Genomic DNA, 20,572 nt, shown 5'->3' with positions numbered 1-20,572 from the left:
AAGTCTAGTGTTGGTTCTTGACAATACAGGGGGACCCTACGCATTTCCCCCCCCCCCCAGTATTTCCAGAACCAGGACTGGCTCGGAGCCCTGTGCTGGTTGTGCAGAATACGGGGGACCCTTATATAGTTTCTCCCCTGTATTTTGGTAACCAGGACTGGTTCTAATTAGCCCGGTGCTGGTTGTGTTAAATACAGGGGACCCTTATGTAATCTTTCCCCTGAATTTTGAAACCAGGACCGGCAGTGAAGAGCCCGGGGCTGAATGTGCTTTAGGGGAAGGGGGCCACTTTACAGAATCAACCTGGCACCCATGCAAAAGAGCTGACACAGGATGGCGCCCACCAGGCGAAGAAACCGGAAATCCTAGTGGGCAGTGGCCATGCACAAGAGCTGACACAGGCTGCCACCCAATAGGCAAGAACGCAGAAGTCCTGGTGGGTTAGCACCCGCCAGGTAAAGACGATGAAGTCCTGGGGTGATGGCAGCCACGAAAAAGAGCTGAAAGGCCGTTGCCCGCCAAGTGAAGGTTCAGACAAAATAAATTATTTATAATATTTATATTAAAAAAAAAAAAAAATTGGTGTAGTCTGTTCCTTTTAATATTTCTTTTATAGGTGTACTACAGGTACCAGTGGGCCCTAAATGCCCCACTTGCTGGTACTTGTGGTTCTCCAAGTACCAGCATGCGGGGGAGGCTTGCTGAGACCTATTGTTTACCCACAAAAGACAATATTCTTTAAAATGCACCACATTACACAATCAATCAGGCACCCACACAGGGGTGCCAGGGATAGCCCCAGGCTATCAGCCCAGGCCTGGGTTGTCCTGGAAAAGTGGACCCCATTATTGGGGGGGGGGTCACCAGCTCCCCAGGGATCCCTGGTCTGGGATAACTAGCGGCCAGGGTTAATGCTTTGGCTGGGGGGCCCAGTGAAAGGGCTCCCCTGGCTGTGGCATTAGCCCACCGCTAGAAACAGTCAGGTGCTGGTACTGGACAATACAGGGGGAACCTAAGCATTTTTTCCCCCTGTATTCCTAGAACCAGCACCGGCTCAGAGCCCAGTGCTGGTTGCACAGAATACGGGGGACCTGTTACAACTCTCGGATGGATTGAGGATGCAACCCATATGCAGGGAATTGGCTAGACCTATTCCTGAGGCAGGAAGTCTAATGTGCCGGCGGTATTCACCAGGGATCTTTGCAAGAATGTATGGGCTTGGCTGCATCCGATACAGAGGTCGCGGCCCTCAGGTTAGGTTTCCCTATACAGGTGCTGGTGTACTTTAGACAGAGTGCAGGAGACTTTAGCGTAGTCGACAAGCCGGGTCAGAACCAAACAGACGAGATGGTACCAGGGAGCAGGCGTAAGCGCGTCACAGGGAATAGCCAAGGTCAGAACCAGATATCAACACAGAACCAGGGATCAGACAGAATCGGGGTCACAAACGAAGCCAAGTTCAAATTGGTAATCAGGATATGCACGGAACGCTGGATTATGGTAATGAGCCTATACTCTGGCACTGGAGTGTTCACAGAGTCCCCCATATATAGGCAGCTATCCTAGTCACTTCCTGTGACATCACTAAAAGGGGTGTGTATAGCCCTTTAAATCCTTGGCAGGTCGGCCCGCACACCCGTCGGGAGCTGCGCCCGCCTGCATCAGAGAGAGGGACGAGCAGCGGGGAGCAGTGGCAGATGCCGGAAACCCCCCGCCCGCTGTCCCCTCGCAGACCAGTGCCTCCGGACCCGGTAAGTGTGTGCGCCGGCACTGTGACTGGACCCCTACGTCGTTTGTATTTTGAAAACTAGGACTGGTTCCATTTAGCCCAGTGCTAGTTCTGCTAAATGCAGGGGACCCCTACGCTTTTTGTCCCCTGTATTTTCACAACCAGAACTGACAGTGAAAAGCCCGATGCTGGTTGTGCTTTTGGTGGGAGGGGGGCCATGTCATTTTTTTAAAAATTTTTCACATATTAAATTCTTTACATAGATGCATAGATAGATCTCACGGATACATCCATGCATCTGTGTCTTATTGATTTTATTTTCTCAGATGCATACCCAGCGCCAGTGATCCCCTCTGTCGTCCACTGATGCCCATGTGGACTGCACCGCAGGCCGGCTGCTGGCTCGCACGCCTTCAGCCGTCTGTCCCTGTGCACCCCTAAAAAACCACCTCCTGTGTGTCGGCCTTCCTCCACCTGCGTTAATGTACCATTTTGTTGCCCTTCTCCCCTGCAGGTGGCCCGGTTTGCTCCTCCAAACCCTAATCGTTAATACATTTTAAAAAAGCAATGAAATTCCATAGACAAAAAAACCTTACTGTTTCATATGTCCCATTAAGGCTTTGAGGAGGTTACCAGAAATTTCACAAAACCTACTGCATTTGTGACACTTAAACTTAAAAAAACCCAATGAAATTCCGATCATTAAGGCTGACGCCTTAATGGACGTGTTCCTTGTGCAATACAGATATGGTATGCCATCACACCCTTTGGTTAACTGCAGATTCAGCACTCTCAGAGGGAGATTGCTGTCACTCACAAAATGGTGGAGCTGCTAATTCTTAGAATGGTGTGCTCTTTGGAATACACACATGCAGACTATGCAACTGAGGTCTGAGCAGTTATGTGGCACACACATCCCACTCAGTGCCCACAATCTTCCCATTGGATCACCACAAGAATCTCACTGGGTTCCAACATCCTTCTCACTCCATACATCCATCTTATTCAAAATACACATTCAGCTCCCTAATTGCTAAAACTATTATACTCTGTCTATGCATGTACACTTTCTTCGCCTATACGTCTCCATGCTGCAATATCTTCCCGTGATGTCAGTGGGGCTGGCCCCAAACGCAGGCGTTCACATGGGAACGCCTCCGTTTGGGCAGCCACTCCCCCGGCCCACCCACCAAAGGAGGCGTGCTGTCACTCAACATCGACAGCATGCCCCCTTTGGTACGAGACCCGGAGCGACGGATTGCCCATCGCAATCCAGGTCTCGCGCATGCGCACGACGGAGCCGGCTCTGTCGTGCACATGCGCACTGCCCCACCATCGACCCGGTTGCGAGCGCACAGCACTTGTGACCGGGTCAGAATCAGGCCCAGAGTCCAGTGAAAATCACTTGCCAAATCGATGAAAACTCTTAATTTCCTTATTAACTAAAGACGAAGGGCATTTTAAAGACATGTCTTTACAGTAAGCCAACTGATCGGAATAATTTACTCTTGGCCACTAGTGCACATCCTGAACCCCTGAAAGCAGGTTTATCGTATTACTACCGTATATACTCGAGTATAAGTCGACCCGAATATAAGCCAAGGTACCTACTTTTACCCCAAAAAAACTGGGAAAACTTACGGACTCGAGTATAAGCCTAGTGTGGGAAATGGCAGCAGCTGGTAGTGCCCCCAGTAGTAATTCCCCCTGGTTGTGCCCCCAGTAGTAATCCCTCCTGGTAGTGCCCCCAGTGGTAATCCCCCCTTTCAGTGCCTCCAGTAGTAATCCCCCCCTGGTAGTACCCCCAGTAGTAATCCCCCCTTTTAGTGCCCCTTGTAGTAATCCCCCACTGGTAGTGCCCCCTGTAGTAATCCTCCCCTGGTAGTTCCCCCAGTGGTAATCCCCCCTTTTAGTGCCCCCTGTAGTAATCGCCCCCTGATAATGCCTCTTGGTAGTGCCCACTGTAGTCATCGCCCCCTGTAGTCTCCCCCCCCCTAGTAGAGACGTGAAAAGAATAAAAAAAAAAAAAAACACTTACCTTAAACTCCCGCTCCTGGTCCCGCCGCTGTCCGCTCCTCCGGCCGCTTTGCATGGGAGAGACGTCGTCATGACGACGTGTCTCCCATCACCCACTGCGGGAGCTGCACCAAACACGCAGCTGCCGGCTCCGGCAGCTGTGTGTTTGGCAGTGTGTAGCGCTGACCGAACTCCGTCCGGTCAGCGCTACACTTGACTCGAGTATAAGCCGAGGGGGTACTTTTTCAGCACATTTTTTGTGCTGAAAAACTCGGCTTATACTCGAGTATATACGGTAGTTTTTGAGGGTGAGACGTATATGTAGCGATGAAGTGACAGCAAGGAGGAGTATTGATAGCATGATTACTAAATTTGTACAAAAGGGGTTGTAATTGTGATAAACAAAGTGTTATCCATTCCCCGGGTGAAACTCCTTAACCCCAAGATCGACAAGGAGAGGTCTGAAAGATATACTTGGGTTAATACCTATAACCATATGAGTATGCATGTGAATAAAACAGCTAAAAAGTAGTGGCATATTGTAGCAACTGACCCGGACCTTAAAATTTTGAATAACAATACCTTGATGTCTTGCTACAGAAGGGGGAGAAACATAAAAAGGATCAAATTGTACGTACTGATATTACTAATTTTGGAAAAAAAAACAGGGTGATGCCACTAAGACTAGGTGGCTATAAATGCCCTAATTGCTTGACCTGTAGCTACATACAAGGTCATTTTTTTTTCATTACCCCTATACCGGTGAGAAGTTTATAATTCGACACCATTTAACCTGCACAAACAAATTTGTTGTGTATACCATCACCTGTCCTTGTGCTCGACAATACGTGGGCAAACCGGAGCGCCAGTTTAAAGAGCACATGGCGCTCCATAGCTAAAGGGACTAGCGAACAGCCCGTTGCGCGTCACCTCGCCCATGCGAAACATAATCTGTCCACTTTGCAATATCAAATTATTGATCAGGTCCCCCCATTATCTAGGAGGAGGAGATAGGGGTAAATTGCTGCTCCAATTGAAAACAAAATGGATCCACAAACTAGGAACGTTAGCCCACTGTGGTCTCCATGAGACATTAGGGTTACACTGTTATGATCATGATCTGTTCTCATCGTCCCTGTATAGGTTTTACTTGAAGCTTCCTAAATGAACTTAATGTATGATTACTATAAAGCACATTTTTAAAATGGTTTCCATAACAAGTGGTTATTTAACTGATGTATACTTTATGTATTTGATTACCCTTGTAGTAGGTATTAGATAGACTGGTTATATATATATAGAGCAGTCATTATCCTTATGTACCCTTGCCTGCATCATTAGCTGTGCCAATATTGTTGATTTCACAGCATACACGGTTAGTCCTTATGCTTATTATTACCACCGTTACTTGTTTTGTTTAAGGTCTACTGTTTACTTAGGTTGCCTAGCAACAGGGCACGTCTTGCTGATGTCACTTCCCCGCAATGTCTTCACAGACCAGATCTCGGGCAGAGGCATCCACCAAGTATGGGTTAAGGGTACTTAAAGTGAGTATGTTTGTTCATTTCTTTGTAATGCTGTTCCTGACGAAGGCGCTAATTAAAGCGCTGAAACATTGAAGCCACAAACCTAATCTAAGTGTTTATGTATCCGATAGAGATATGTGTATACACACACACACACACACACACACACACCTCAAAAAAATACAGGGAACACTTAAACACCACAATGTAACTCCAAGTCATTCACACTTCTGTGAAATCAAACTGTCCACTTAGGAAGCAACATTGATTGAAAATCAATTTCACATGCTGTTGTACAAATGGAATAGACAACAGGTGGAAATTATAGGCAATTAGCAAGACACCCCCAATAAAGGAGTGGTTCTGCAGGTGGTGACCACAGACCACTTGTCAGTACCTATACTTTTTGGCTGATGTTTTGGTCACTTTTCAATGCTGGCGGTGCTTTCACTCTAGTGGTAGCATGAGACGGAGTCTACAACCCACACAAGTGGCTCAGGTAGTGCAACTCATCCAGGTTGGCACATCAATGGGAGCTGTGGCAAGAAGGTTTGCCGTGTCTGTCAGCGTAGTGTCCAGAGCATGGAGGCACTACCAAGAGACAGGCCAGTACATCAGAAGACGTGGAGGAGGCCCGTAGGAGGGCAACAACCCAGCAGCAGGACCGCTACCTCCACCTTTGTGCAAGGAGGAACAGGAGGAGCACTGCCAGAGCCCTGCAAAACGACCTCCAGCAGGCCACAAATGTGCATGTGTCTGCTCAAACAGTCAGAAACAGACTCCATGAGGGTGGTATGAGGGACCGACGTCCACAGGTGGGGGTTGTGCTTACAGCCCAACACCGTGCAGGACGTTTGGCATTTGCCAGAGAACACCAAGATTGGCAAATTCGCCACTGGCGCCCTGTGCTCTTCACAGATGAAAGCAGGTTCACACTGAGCACATGTTACAGACGTTCTGCTGCCTGCAACATCCTCCAGCATGACCGGTTTCGCAGTGGGTCAGTAATGGTGTGGGGTGGCATTTCTTTGGGGGGCCGCACAGCCCTCCATGTGCTCGCTAGAGGTAGCCTGACTGCCATTAGGTACCGAGATGAGATCCTCAGACTCCTTGTGAGACCATATGCTGGTGCGGTTGGCCCTGGGTTCCTCCTAATGCAAGACAATGCTACACCTCATGTGGCTCGAGTGTGTGAGCAGTTCCTGCAAGACGAAGGCATTGATGCTATGGACTGGTCCGCCCGTTCCCCAGACCTGAATCCAATTGAGCACATCTGGGACGTCATGTCTCGCTCCATCCACCAACGCCACGTTGCACCAGACTGTCCAGGAGTTGGCAGATGCTTTAGTCCAGGTCTGGGAGGAGATCCCTCAGGAGTCCATCCGCCACCTCATCAGGAGCATGCCCAGGCGTTGTAGGGAGGTCATACAGGCACGCGGAGGCCACACACACACTACTGAGCCTCAGTTTGACTTGTTTTAAGGACATTACATCAAAGTTGGAGCAGCCTGTAGTGCGTTTTTCCACTTTAATTTTGAGTGTGGCTCCAAAACCAGACCTCCATGGGTTAATAAATTTGATTTTCAATCATAATTTGTGTGTGATTTTGGTGTCAGCACATTCAACTATGTAAAGAACAAAGTATTTAATAAGAATATTTCATTCATTCAGATCTAGGATGTGTTATTTTAGTCTTCCCTTTATTTTTTTGAGCAGTGTATACACACACACACACACACACACACACACACACACACACACACACACTATATCCAAATATGTATAGCGAATGCAGCGCACAGCTATAACCACTTCAAGGAGAAGTGGAGGGACCTAGCCGCATGGTACAAAAACCCAACTTAGTAAAACAGGTACATTACAACCATAGAGAACATGGAATAACAGACTATTTATCATAGGATAGAATCCCATTGAGATCCGAACTGCGGACCTGATTCAGACCAGTTCGCTAGGCTGCGTTCGCATGTAGCCTACCGATGTTTGCAATCTGCGCATGTGTACAAGATGCAGTGCGCGAACTAGTCCATGTGACTGGGAAGCATTCGCACCCTGCACAAAGATTCCTCGCTAGAGACAGGACGAGCAGTTTGTGGGTGGTGACAGGGGTTGGTCGATGGAAATGGGGGAGTGGTGGTGTGAAGGAAGGCTTGTCTGAGCGTCTTAACGCCGTTTCAGAGGCGTGCATAATTAATACGCAGCGTCATAATACACATCACATAGCTGAATTACACACTGAAGCACTCGCAGTGCTTGCGGTAGGGTATGGTCAGCCAAAAGTGCTGCGTATGGGTCAGATGTTACCGATTGTTGCATACACTTCCTGGAGATGACGTGTAACACTAAGGGAAAGTGGGAGTCTTACCACAGGCTGGTGGCTGAATAAATACACACCGCGATCGCACGCCAAGACATAGTGGGATTTGCATACTTTGGCTGCATGCGAATGCATCTAGTGTGCGGGTCTGAATCAGGCCATCAGATCGATGGTATATCACCTAAGGTAGTGTAGCCTATACACGATAATAAAGATCCCGGCAGCGGGGAATAGACTTACAGATAACTAGCAAAATGTCTTCCTTAAAAAGAGGATAGGGAAAAAAAAAACATCCGCCCCAACAGGGAAATGATGGCAATATTTCTTAAAACTCTACCAGTTGTTATCGTATATTCTCTCATGAAATGTTTATAAGGCTCACGTGCAGTAGATGAGAGTTGTCACACCCTGAGGATGACTATCTGGGGAGAGGAAAAACTGCAGAGAGACCAAGGATTGAGGTTGTTAAACCTACAGAACCTGGTACTCCCAGGTAGTCTCCCATCCTGACCCTGCTTAGCTTCCAAGATCAGACAAGTTTGGGCTTCTTTTTTTTTTTAACGGTCATAGGAACTGAACCTGACTGAAGGTGTAATCGTATACATTAATACATTAGCACACAGCCATCAGATCTTCCAGTCTGAGAGGCCATATAGGGTGAGCCATAATACACAAGGTTAAAATGGCAGTTCAACCTAAAACTGACAACTCTGGACTCTAGTACATACCTGGGATACACTAGCAGTTAAGTATTTATAAGAAGGAAATAAAGGAACAGCTGTGTATTTAAGCCTGCGTTCTATTTCTATGTCACATGCAATGTTGTTAAACTTATCGCACTGGTATCCTAGGCAGTATCTGATCAAGAAACTACCCAGGCTATATGCTGCTTAGTTTCCAAAATCAAGCATGCTTGTGGACACCAACCGCTTTACAACACGTGCCTTTAAAATAAGTTTACGTTAAAATGTAATTACCTTCAGGAATAGAAACCTTTAGGCCAAAGTAGCTCCGCTTACGTCAACATAGGCAGACTTTATTATCCTGGAGGTAGATCTGTTACTGAAGGAGATAACGTACAAACTCCACACAGATTATTGGTGAAGCATTAATGAAAACCATTACACCATCCGCGCTGCCATTATGCTAGAGAATAAACGGTCATTCCCAATGCTATTCTAGAGAGGGAAGAGGCACAGGCTAGTATGTAGACACAGATAAAGGCAGTTATACTAGACTGAAAAAAAATGCAAAAGGAGCTTGCAAAAGTACCCCCTCATGTCAGAGAGTGTACTATAGTGGCATCTGTTCTGTACTGGCCTTCTGAGCGGGAGAGCAAGGAATATCCAAGCCACCGCTAGCTCCGCCCCAGCTCTATGCCCACTATTGTTAATGCGGGACATTAATGGCGGCTACAAGCCCGGGTGGCGGGACAGTAGATTACAGCTACTGTAGCGCAGCAGTGCTACACTTACTACACTGTCCCTCTTATGAGCCGCCTCTCTAAGAGCTGAGGGTCACCGAGTATATACCCACCTACCTTGCTATTCAAGGAAGATGGCTGTACTCACCACTGCATGTGCGGCCGGTGCGCGGTAGGGCCATGGGACCCAGACACTAGCCGCAGGCAGCTGTGGTTGGTCCCTCCGGCAGCTCCAACGGGTAGCCAGCAGTCTGCCTGTGAAAAACTTCATAGTGAAGAACAAGTTGAATACATAAGTAAAAGGTCTGGAGACAGCACAAGTGCTGGCCTAGGGAGGGGTATAGAGGGGGAGGAGCCAGCTACTCTTCTTAAAATTTAAACTGCCAGGCTCAACTCTCACACCCATCTATACACCAGTGTACTAGTTCCAGTGTCCCCTAGTGGTTGAATGAGAAATTCATTTATTTAGAGAGCCTGGTCCATGGTGACATGATCGTATAGCGCAACTGCTTCCAATTTGTCGAATGCACATTCATGCAGCAAATCTCTGGTGCACGACATTTCTAGGATACTCTATTGAATTTAGAACTGGTGACTAAGAACGCATAGCCATGTTGGTGGAATCTTGAAGTGCAAACCACTGTTTACCATATGGTTATTTGAGTAACTGTTGCGTTCTTGTCAGCTTGCCACAGTCTGGCCATTCTCCTCTGTCATAAACAATGCCTTTTCCCCCGCAGAACTGCTGTTCATTGGATACTTTTGTGTTGTGCATAATTCTCTATTAACTTTAAAGAATGTGGTGTGTGAAAATCCCAGAAGATCAGCGGTTTCTGAGACAATAAAACTAGCACCAACAATAATTCTGTGGCCAAAAACACTTCAATCACATTTTTCCCATTACAATTTTTGGTCTGAACAACAACTGAAACACTTACATACTCTACATACTTTCATGCATTGAGTTTCTGCCACAAGATTGGCTCACTAAATAATTGCATTAATAAACATGTCTACAGGTGTACAAATTAAAGTGGCCACTGAGTGTATAAATACCACCCTACATAAAAAAAAAAAAACCATGCCAACACAAATATCACATTACATACTCAACAGGACAATTACATCTGGCTAAAATTTGTTTAACACCAATGTTGAGTAAATGTCATAACACCGGTAATTCTGAGGTGTCCTACCAAAGCTGCAACAGTCTAACTTACATTGATTACTGCAAACAGATGCCCAAAGTTTTCAACAAGAATAAGATGTGCTAATTTCAAAGAATGTCAGGTCTCTGCAATTCTTTTATCATCAGTACTGGAAAGCAAAATTCTATTTGTCATTAGTAGCACACATAACATGTATCTAAATACTATCATGCTATGTGCAAAGAGGAGCAGGTACTGCAGCAGCAGTGATCATGGTGTCAAAGAATGTGGAGTAGAAGGACAACTGGTAACAGGGTGTGCTTATCAGACTGGCTGCTTGTACTTCTTTATAAACACACAGGGCCTAATTCAGACCGGCTCGCAAGCGGGTCGATGGTGGCCCAGTGCGCACTTGAGCCCCGGAGCGAGTGAGACCTTCACTCGCTCCGGAGCTCGCAGCAAAACAGGGCGACTGTCGATGTTGATTGACAGCTCACCCCGTTTTGTAGGCGGGTAGGGGGGGTGGCTGAACAAACGGAGGCGTTCCCGAAGGAACGCCTGCCGTTTGTGGGCGGTCCTACTGACATCACTCGTGATGTCAGTAGTGGACTTCCGGCTCTATTAGAGCTGGAAGTCCACTTGGCATTGCGAGTGCTGAGACCCTACCACAAGGGTCTCCACGCAATGCCGATGGTAGCGAATATCGCGGCCTGGAGGCCGGAATTAAAAAAAATTAAAAATAGGGATGCCCTGATTCAGAGCGAGCGCGCGCCTCTGAATCAGGCCCACAGTTCATTTGAGAACATTTAGCCAGAACATGTTTTCCTGCTCAGCATATATGCAAAAAAAAAAAAAAAAACCCCAACCCTTCACTAGAAAAAATTATAAATATATTTTAGATCCTGTGATTCAACGCCTCCCTAATATCAATGGGCTGAACTGTGGCCCTGATTCAGAGCCGGACGCTCTGACAGAGCGCTCGCTCTGCATCAGGGCCGTCCTTCCTGATTTTAGAGCGGCCACCTGGCCGCTCGCATAGCTAAGGGTGACCACCCACAGCTATAGCGAGCGGCCGAACGACGAGTCTCTTGTGGTAGGGTCTCTTGTGGTAGGGTCTCGTCTGCCGCAAGCCCTGGAGTGCTTTTGGCGAGCTGAGTCTTTGCCCTGGTGACAGAAGCCTAGCTTCACCCCTGTGAAACACACACTGTGAACTAAGTCTATAAAAGAATGCCCTGGGATAACCCAGTTACAACCCTTCACTCACAAGTAGAGATGCCCTCTGTTTGTACAAGACTCTGTGTGGCACCCGACCAAGACCCTCATGCTGAGGTGTTCCTACAAATATGTAAAGTTATAATGTGACTCCTGCCATTGTCTAATATAGGGCATGATTTAACGGTTTTCAGGGACATTTTGCACTGCCCCCTCAGCGGTGGTGGATATTAGGGGACCATGAGTACTGTGACAGGCTCAAGGATTTGAACTAGAGAAAACAGCAGTTGGCGGCTGCGCTGTGTTGAGGTAACTGCCAGTGGGAGCAAAGCTGAACATTGTGTGTGTTTCACTGGATTCCCAGTGTTTTTTTCTGGTGACCGGAGGTCTTCTTCCTTGACAGACACTCGGTGGGCTGCAGAAGAAGGTATGAGAGCAATGGCTACAGATAAAGAGGACATCTTGTCAGCCCTCAGTTATCAGTTGGAGCCAGTGTTAGTGTATGGTATAGGTTGGTAGTCCTGCATTACTATCCACACACACCCCAAATCCATCTTAGAGAGGGACAACGTCAGACAGTATAACCCTTTAGCGGAACAAAACATCCTCAACTATTTGTCGCTTCCCAGAACAGTTTTGTTAATACCACCGAGTCAGAAGTTACTTCCATAATGTTCCTCTGAGAGTGTCAGAAAAGACTATAGAGAGTCAGTCAGCTAATTGCAGAGCTAATAGCTGCACCTTTTAGGAGGAGCCAGGACTGGGCATTGTAATGAAAGTACCCAGTCAAAACAGAGCGGACATAGTGTGTTCAGCCCTGACCAAGGAACAGCGGCAGAATCTTATTAATACCTTTTGAGCCAGCAAACTCTTCAGTAATAATATTCTCAGAGACTTTCTGGAGCACAGTACTAATGAAACTTTGTTGCTAATGCTGGGATGTTTACAAAGTAACAATTGAGATCACATCAGAGTTTTGTGACTATTTCTATTCAAAACTAGACACTTTAGTCCTTAATTCAGCATAGTATAGCAAACACAGTATGTACTGTGTAACATATATAAATTGCAGGCTCCGTAACTCTGATAAAGAGTCTAGAAGGAGGAAATATGTTCTGGCGAGTGCCCCACCGAGCTCCATCATATTGAACTGATTTATCTCACTTTATGGTGACCCAATGTTAACTGCCTTGTTCTATGTAAAATATTGTTGACATTGATCTGTTATTGTGTAATGCTTTAAATTGGTGGTAAGTATAAGAATTTTGTAATATTACACTTATAAAGTTGTATTATCCCCATAATAAAACACATCTGGTTAATCAACAAACAATTGTATCTTACAATAAATGCTTTGTTTAGCTATAGAAGTTGTTTCAGCAAAAGAAGTCTACCCAGTCAAGTTTCCAATTAAATAAATTGTATAAAACATTATTGCGGTGAAAGTTATTAGATATTGTAATATTTTCTGTGTGCAACGATCCTGCTTTACTTCTCCGTTGAGTAATAGTGGAACCTGCCCTGAAGTGGCGGAACAGAATAATAAGTTTTGGTAAGGAAGACACTTCACGACACGATACTGCTTACTTGAGTATCTAGTTGCATAAGCAGAGTGAAAACACACAAATACACTCTGCAAACAGATATCTGAGTGAATTATGTAATGTAGTAACCAACACATACCTTACTGAACCAGTTGGGGCTGTTCTTCTTTGCAAGGGACAATGTTGTACCAAAACCAGCGAGCATCCCTGCCGTTGCAACGGTGCCAAGAAAAATCCCCCCTATTAGTACAAAATAGGACATACAGAAAGGGTTAGCACATACATTGATGGACGTACATAGATCACAACATGTTTAATTTTATTTTGGTAACTACTCTTCCAAGAAATATTCCATCTACTCTAACCATATGAAATATAAGCATATAACCACTATGAAAGATCTAAATGCATGAGAAACCACACTAGGACATTCATGCATGTATACATTTCTTGCTTGGATGATGGATTGCTTTAATGAATCAAGGAAATAGAGCTGTACTGCACTACTTAGCTAAAGTACTAAAGACCGTATTTTTTTTTTTTTACCAACCTCAGGTAGTTTGAATGCATATTCACTGCATACAACGCCAAAAATAATCACACAAAGGGAGAGAGATATCAAAATACTTTAGAAGTTACCCATAGCAACCAATCAGTTTTTAGCTAATATTTATCAAGTACATGCTATAAAATGATAGGTAGAAGCCAATTGGTTGCTATGGGCAAATTGTTCTCTCTTTAGAAGCTTTGATATATCACCCCCAAAGTTCCCAAGGTTTATGAGTTTGCATTGACCTTGAAAACAGGCCTTCCTATAAAAGGTAGCAAATTAAATAAAATGGGTTATTGGGAGTGTGGATTCAAGTTCATTGAGAGTCTAAATCCTTTAAAAAGACAGGATTAATTTTAACAAAGACTATTTTCTATTCAGTATTGTATAAGCGTCTATTTTTTATTTATTTTTTAATTTAGTCCTAAAGGCTGGGTTAGTTCAACTGAAAATGTACTCTGCTCATTGAGATGATGTGCTAACTAAGTAGGAATTAGGCTTTAATCTCTATACTTAAGGTGGGTACACACCTGACATATCTGCAGATGGAGTGATCTGAACGGCCATCATCTGCTTATGCCCTTGGGTCCCGGCGGTCGGGTACACACTTGCCGACGGGCAGCAGATACATTGGTCGATCATTTGATTGGCCAATGTATCTGTCAGTGTGTACCCAGCATTAGACTGACACTATGTGAAAAAATGTTATTCAAAATAATCCCTTTATGTTGCAGATAAGTCAAATATATTACTTATGCTGGGTACACACGGAACGATCTGTACCTCCAACGATTTGAAAGATATCTTTCAAAGATATATTTCAGTGAAGTCATCCTGTCACATCTCTGAACAGGCAAAGTTGACGATATCGTCTAGATTGGCGTGCATGTACGAACGATCATAGATATCGTTATCGTTCATGCGGGAACGCGCATCGTTGGTCGTTCACTGCATATAAATGAATGATATATCGTTCATAGATATTGTACCATGTGTACACACCTTAAGCTGAGTCCGATTAATTGTAAACTGTCTGCAGCTGCTATAGGAGATTGTCAGACTCAATTATATAACAGAAAAACACATTTGAACCATATAGATTTTACATATCGGATTTTATTTATACAATAAAATAAAAAAAAAAAGAACATTTTGTAAAAACTATGAGGGCAATATATATGGCTCTGTTGATGCAAATAAAAGATAATACCTAATGGGTAGACAAATATGTTTACCACAGTAAATATGTATAAGCAGGTGTCCTCCAGTTTGGCAGGCAAGTCTGCATTAGAATATCCTGATTCTCCATCTGTGGATTAAGGGCCTAATTCAGCAGTGCACATGCAGGCCCGCACATAAACTGGCAGCAGATTGTCAGTGATTGACAAGTCTGCTGCCGTGTGGGGGCGGTGATGGCATTTGTTTCCTGAAACGGAGGCGTGTCGTCGTCATTGGGGGAGAGGGAAGAGGCCAGGATCTCCATTGGCTGATGGAGAATTCCTGGCCTCTTCCTCGCAGCTGCGATGGCCATTTGCGTGACCCTATGGGTCACCTTAGCAGATCAATGGTTCGCAGAGTATCCGAAGCTGCGTTGGACAATGCAGCTCGGATACCTAATGCTGCATTAGCATATCAGCACAGACTGAATAGCTAAGCTGCTTTTGAGCTTAGCTATTCGGTCTGAAGCTGAATCAGGGCCTAAGTCCCAACCAATTTTTCAAGAGCGTTGTGCTGAAACCGGCATAGATGTGAGCCAGTGGTGCTGCTCTTAATGATAGGAGTAAATGGAGGTACCCCAGGGCAGTTTATATTGCCTTCAATAAAGTGCACTTACCTGAAAGAGAAATTATTACCTACTATACAGAAATCATTATGAGGTCCAGAAATTGGGGAGGGGGGGTGGGGAGGATCTCCCATGTCCTGGCTTCAATAAACTCGGGGCCCCCTCTTTAACCCCTTAGTAGTTATGGTACCCGGTCACAATGTCAACATTGACATAAGGTAGTCAAGGAAAATGTTCACATTCACAAATATCAGCATGTTTAAATGTCGACAGTACATTTTTGTGTTACTTTATAGGTTAGGCTAAAGTATGCGAAAAAAAAAAATAATACGATGAACATTTTAACCATGTCGATATATTGCTTGTCGGCCTAATGTCCATCTTGACATTCTAAATGTTGACTTTACAAACTACACCCAGAAGTTGTCTGATCACCGGATAGAGTCACCCTACAATACAGACATAGTAGAACCAAGGGTATGGTACTCAATGTGCCTGCTTGCCCCTATACTGGGACAAACAAACTTGAGGCACTCTAATTTAAAGTAGGGGAGTCTGCGCTTTCAAACCATGTGCACTCTTAGTAGTTATATTCTTGTGATCACCAGATACTATAATACAGAAAACTTTACAAAGTACAGAGAGGACTGGGTCCAATGCCAAGATCTCACAGATCTTGGCTTTAATAAAGTTTTCAGAATGGTATGTTTTGTTGGGCCCCCATATTATTCCTACACATTTTATGCATTTCATTAAAACCAGAGGAAAAAAAATGCATTATAATTTTCAAATGTAGATTTCTTAAAACCCATGTCTTGGATCATGCTTATTTTCTGCTTTGCAAATGTGGATTAATATAGAACAAGAACTGCAAATATTTCTTGGTGGTGGGTAGAGAAAAAAACAAACACAAAATTTGCTTTTAGTTCACCTTTTAATTTTGAATAAAAAAACAAACAAACAAAACATGTTTTGCCATTTTAGGCACATTTTCCTTACCATGTGAAGTGATATAAACAAACTAATTGTATATTGAATTGTATAAGGGCCAGTTACTGGTACTGTCAATTACAATGCATGGCTTTTATAGTCCTGGAGTATGGGGCTATTTCTTTTTGGCATGAAATGGATATGGAGGGAAGCCAGGAGACTGTACACAAGTTTGCCTGAGTGCAGAGCTGCTGGTAAGAAACCGATTGTGTAATTTTTCCTGGCTGAACTATGGGGTCAGAACTTGTACTAGGCTAGAAGTGGAATGAAGTTATTCAGGTGGCAGACCAGAAGAGTGTCAAAATAATTAAAAGTGAAAAATGGGGGAACCTATTAATTAAACAGCTACTCCTTCACAAAGTACCATGAAGAAAATTCTCTCATCCCCACCAAGCAGCGATGCAGCCTCCTTGCAGATGGTGGACCCACCATCTGAAAGGAGGACTCCATAAAGGTCCTAAAGGAAAAACATGCCTCTCCTGCCACAATGGATCAGGCTGTGTGGTAACCAATGGACCACTAGGGTCATGTAAAATCACCATCGTGGGCTTGGCCCATGGGGACAGCAGGCTCAGGGTGGGTAACATTCCGGCCCAGCAAAGCCAATAAACACATCCTGGAAATCTTAAAGAGCGGTTTGAATTGCACTGTCAGCCACGGTGGCCCTAATAGAATTAGCAAATACCAAAATTGGTATCCCTGCTCTGTAGAAATGTCTTAAATTGTCCAAAAGAATTTGCACATACAGTATGTTACGTAGCACTCCGTGAAAGTGCTGGGCACCGCAAATCCTTTTCACTCAAACGTTTTCATAATTTGTAAAGCAATTAATTTCTACGTGCACTAGAATGGGAATCGGTATGTAATGCTGGCGGCTAAAATACCGGCAGCCCGACAGGTCGGAATCCCGACAGCATTAGGGTGGTACTTGGACCCTCCCTTAGTGGTGCCTAACCCTAACCTTCCCGCATTAGTGCCTAAACCTAACCCTCCCCCTCCCCTAGTGGTGCCCAACCCCCCCCCCTTTCCCTAGCCTAACCCTCCCGGGGGGGTGCCTAACCCTAAGTTCCTCCAGCGGTCCCTAAAGCTAAACCCCCGCACGCCCCCGCGGCGGCTACAAGCTAAAACACCTGGCTTACATTCGTTCGGTGTGTCGGGATTTAGTAGTGGGGCTAATGATAGGCGTTGGGAATTCGACATCCATCTTTATTCCCATGTCGGGGATAGCGCCCGCCGGAATCCTAACTACATCCCCTAGAATGAATATGCAGTTTGGCCATAAAACAACCCCTTTAAGGGATTGAACTACATAATTATTTTTTTATTGGCATCGATCTTAAGACGTAATACCGTATTATATTAACCCCTGTTGTATATTAGATCACAGGTTCTCAAACTCAGTCCACAGGACCCCAAACAGTGCATAATTTTTTAGGTCTCCTCACAGAGTCACAAGTTGAATAATTAGTTCCACCTGTGAATCTTTTAAAATGTGTCAGTGAGTAATGAATATACCCAGTGGCGGGCTAACAGGGCCGTCGCCCGGAGCGCCGGCCCCTAGAGGGCGCCACTGAGTCCCCAGGAGCAAAAAAAAAATCCCAGAAAAAAAAAAACAGCGCCGGCCCCCCCTACCGCTAGCCACTGCAGGGAGGCGGGCACCCGGCTCTCTCCCTGCAGCGGCAGCTGAAAGCTGGAGCTCACTCCTGAGCTCCGGCTTCCGGCAGAGAGCACTATGGGAGGAACGTCGTGACGTCCCCCCCATTTATCCAAGGAGCACCGCGGGAGGGACGTCATGACATCCCTCCCATAGAAGTGTGGTGGAGCCGTGGTCGGACCGGACGGCAGCGGACGGAGGAGCGAGGCTTAAGGAATGTATTGTGTTTGTAATTGTATTTTTTTTTCAGAAGCACCAGCACTGGGGGAATGGCTATAGGGCTGATTTCTATAGGAGGCATTACTACTAGGGGCCCGACTATAGGGGGGGGGCATTACTACTGGGGGCATTACTACTGGGGGCACGACTTTAGGGGACACTACTAATGGGGGCATTACTACAGTGGACACTACTAATGGGGGCATTCATATAGAGGGCATTCATATAGGGGCATACTATTGTGGCACAATAGGGGTCATACTGGAGGCACAATAGGGGTCATTACTACAGTGGACACTACTAATGGGGGCATTACCACTGGAGGCATTACTACTGGGGGCACTACTAATGGAGGCATTACTACTGGGGGCACTGCTATAGGGGGCATTCCTACTGGGGGCATTCCTACTGGGGGCACTGCTATAGGGGGCATTCCTACTGTGGGCACTGCTATAGGGGGCATTCCTACTGTGGGCACTACTATAGGGGGCATTCCTACTGTGGGCACTACTATAGGGGGCATTACTACTGGGGGCACTACTATAGGGGGCATTCCTACTGTGGGCACTGCTATAGGGGGCATTCCTACTGTGGGCACTACTATAGGGGGCATTCCTACTGTGGGCACTACTATAGGGGGCATTCCTACTGTGGGCACTACTATAGGGGGCATTACAACTGTGGGCGCTATTATAGAGGCATTACTGCTGGGGGCACTACTGCTGGGGGCATTAACACTGTGGGCATTACCACTGCAGGCACTACTGAGGGCACTGCATGGGGGGCACCATTTGGGGGGCCATTGTGTAAGGGGCACCAGTGCTGTGGGCATTGTATAAGGGGCACTACTATTGTGGGCATTGTATTAGGGGCACTACTACTGTGGGCCTTGGGTATAAGGGGCACCACTGTGTGTCATTACATGAATAAGGGACTACTGTGTGGCGTAACTTGAATTGAGGATAATGTATTATAAAGGGAATTACTGTGTGTGGCACAATGTATTATACAGGGCATTACTGCGTGTGGCATAATGTGTTATTAAGGGCATTACTGCGTGTGGCATAATGTGTTATACACGGCATTATTGTGTGTGGCATAATGTGTTATACAGGGCATTATTGCGTGTTGAATAATGTGTTATACAGGGCATTATTGCGTGTGGAATAATGTGTTATAAAGGGCATAATGTGTTATAAAGGGCATTACTGTGCAAGACATGCTGTGTAAGGCGCATTACTGCACATGGCAATTATTCGCCACGAGGGGAGAGCTTGGGAGAAGCCCAGCACCTTCGTAAGTGCTGGGTACGCCCCACAGTGTGATGAATTGGCGGTGTCCCGCAAGGACACGCCCCCTTTTCAGAAGCGTACACGCACAGAGGAACACCATGTAATAAAATAAATGTTTTTTGGGGGGTTTTTTGGGGGTGCAACTGGGAACTCTTGCCCTGAGCTCCGCAATGTCTAGAACTGGCCCTGAATATACCTGCTTGGTGACCTGGTTGGGGTCCTGGGAACCGAGTTTGATAACAACTGTATTAGATAATTGAGTTTGTATTCCCATCTAGTAAATATTTTCAACGAGTCCTGACCCATGAATATATTAATTTGTCAGTAACTGCTCTGGACATCTTGGTCCACAGAAGTGCAGGCACACAGGCTGCTGGGATACGACCTCACTGCAGCGATCACATCGAGTTATCAACATATACATTGTTGTGGAACAAGTGTCCGTGCTGCTGTGCATACAGATACTGCACCTTTAATGAGCAGCAGCTTGTCCTCCCGGATCAACTCAGCAGGGTGCTCAGACTTCAAATCCCGGGTCACCTCAACAGGGTGCTCAGAATCCAGGGTCACCTTTGCAGTGTGGACAGAACTGCAATCCCAGTCCTGCCCCTCTCTTTTTATCCTGACGCCCTGTGCATCCATGATAACCATTAGCTAGGTGTCGTACACGGTACACATAACATGTTAACCCTCGTATACACACACTGCTTGTGTATCTATCTCCTCCTCTTCCTGAGCTAAGACAGAGCGCTTCCTGTATTACAAACACGCGTGACTTTACATCAACACAGTCACACTGATTAGCAATAATTGCAGCAATGCGAGCTGAGCTACCCTTTACAATACAGAATACTGTAATCATATTACATAATTGCTACACTTTAAAACAATTCCTAGGGGACACAAGGTTGCTGTACATGTGTATCTCAGCAGATTATGTCCTATCTAGATGAACCCTTGTGAATTACGTATTCCATACTCACTGGTTAATTGATCTTGGTTAGAAATTATTAGAATTATTTTTATATATATATTTATTTCTTTAAATACTTAGATTGTAACATCAATTCAAAGAGACATAAGAAAAGCATTAATTGTAAATAAAAATACAATTTTATTTATTGTAACAATTTCCATCACTGAAGGAAGGA

General features: G+C 45.4%; 1 protein-coding gene across 1 annotated transcript in view; it reads right to left on the bottom strand.

Moving 5' to 3' along the window:
• The window catches only part of TMEM242 (transmembrane protein 242), a 71,273-nt gene extending 51,097 nt beyond the window's left edge, over positions 1-20,176 (bottom strand). The window contains exons 1-2 of the mRNA XM_088448955.1: positions 19,892-20,176; positions 13,073-13,173 (exon numbers count right to left, since the gene is read on the bottom strand). Of these exons, the coding sequence (XP_088305081.1) occupies positions 13,073-13,173; positions 19,892-20,072 (282 nt within the window). The 5' untranslated portion in view covers positions 20,073-20,176. The remainder of the gene's footprint in view (positions 1-13,072; positions 13,174-19,891) is intronic.
• Positions 20,177-20,572: the final 396 nt, after the last annotated feature.

This window comes from Taudactylus pleione, unplaced genomic scaffold, assembly GCF_031769625.1.
Source record: "Taudactylus pleione unplaced genomic scaffold, aTauple2 ptg000473l, whole genome shotgun sequence".
In the NCBI taxonomy this organism is placed as follows: domain Eukaryota; kingdom Metazoa; phylum Chordata; class Amphibia; order Anura; family Myobatrachidae; genus Taudactylus; species Taudactylus pleione.
This window is presented reverse-complemented; position numbering and strand designations above follow the sequence as displayed.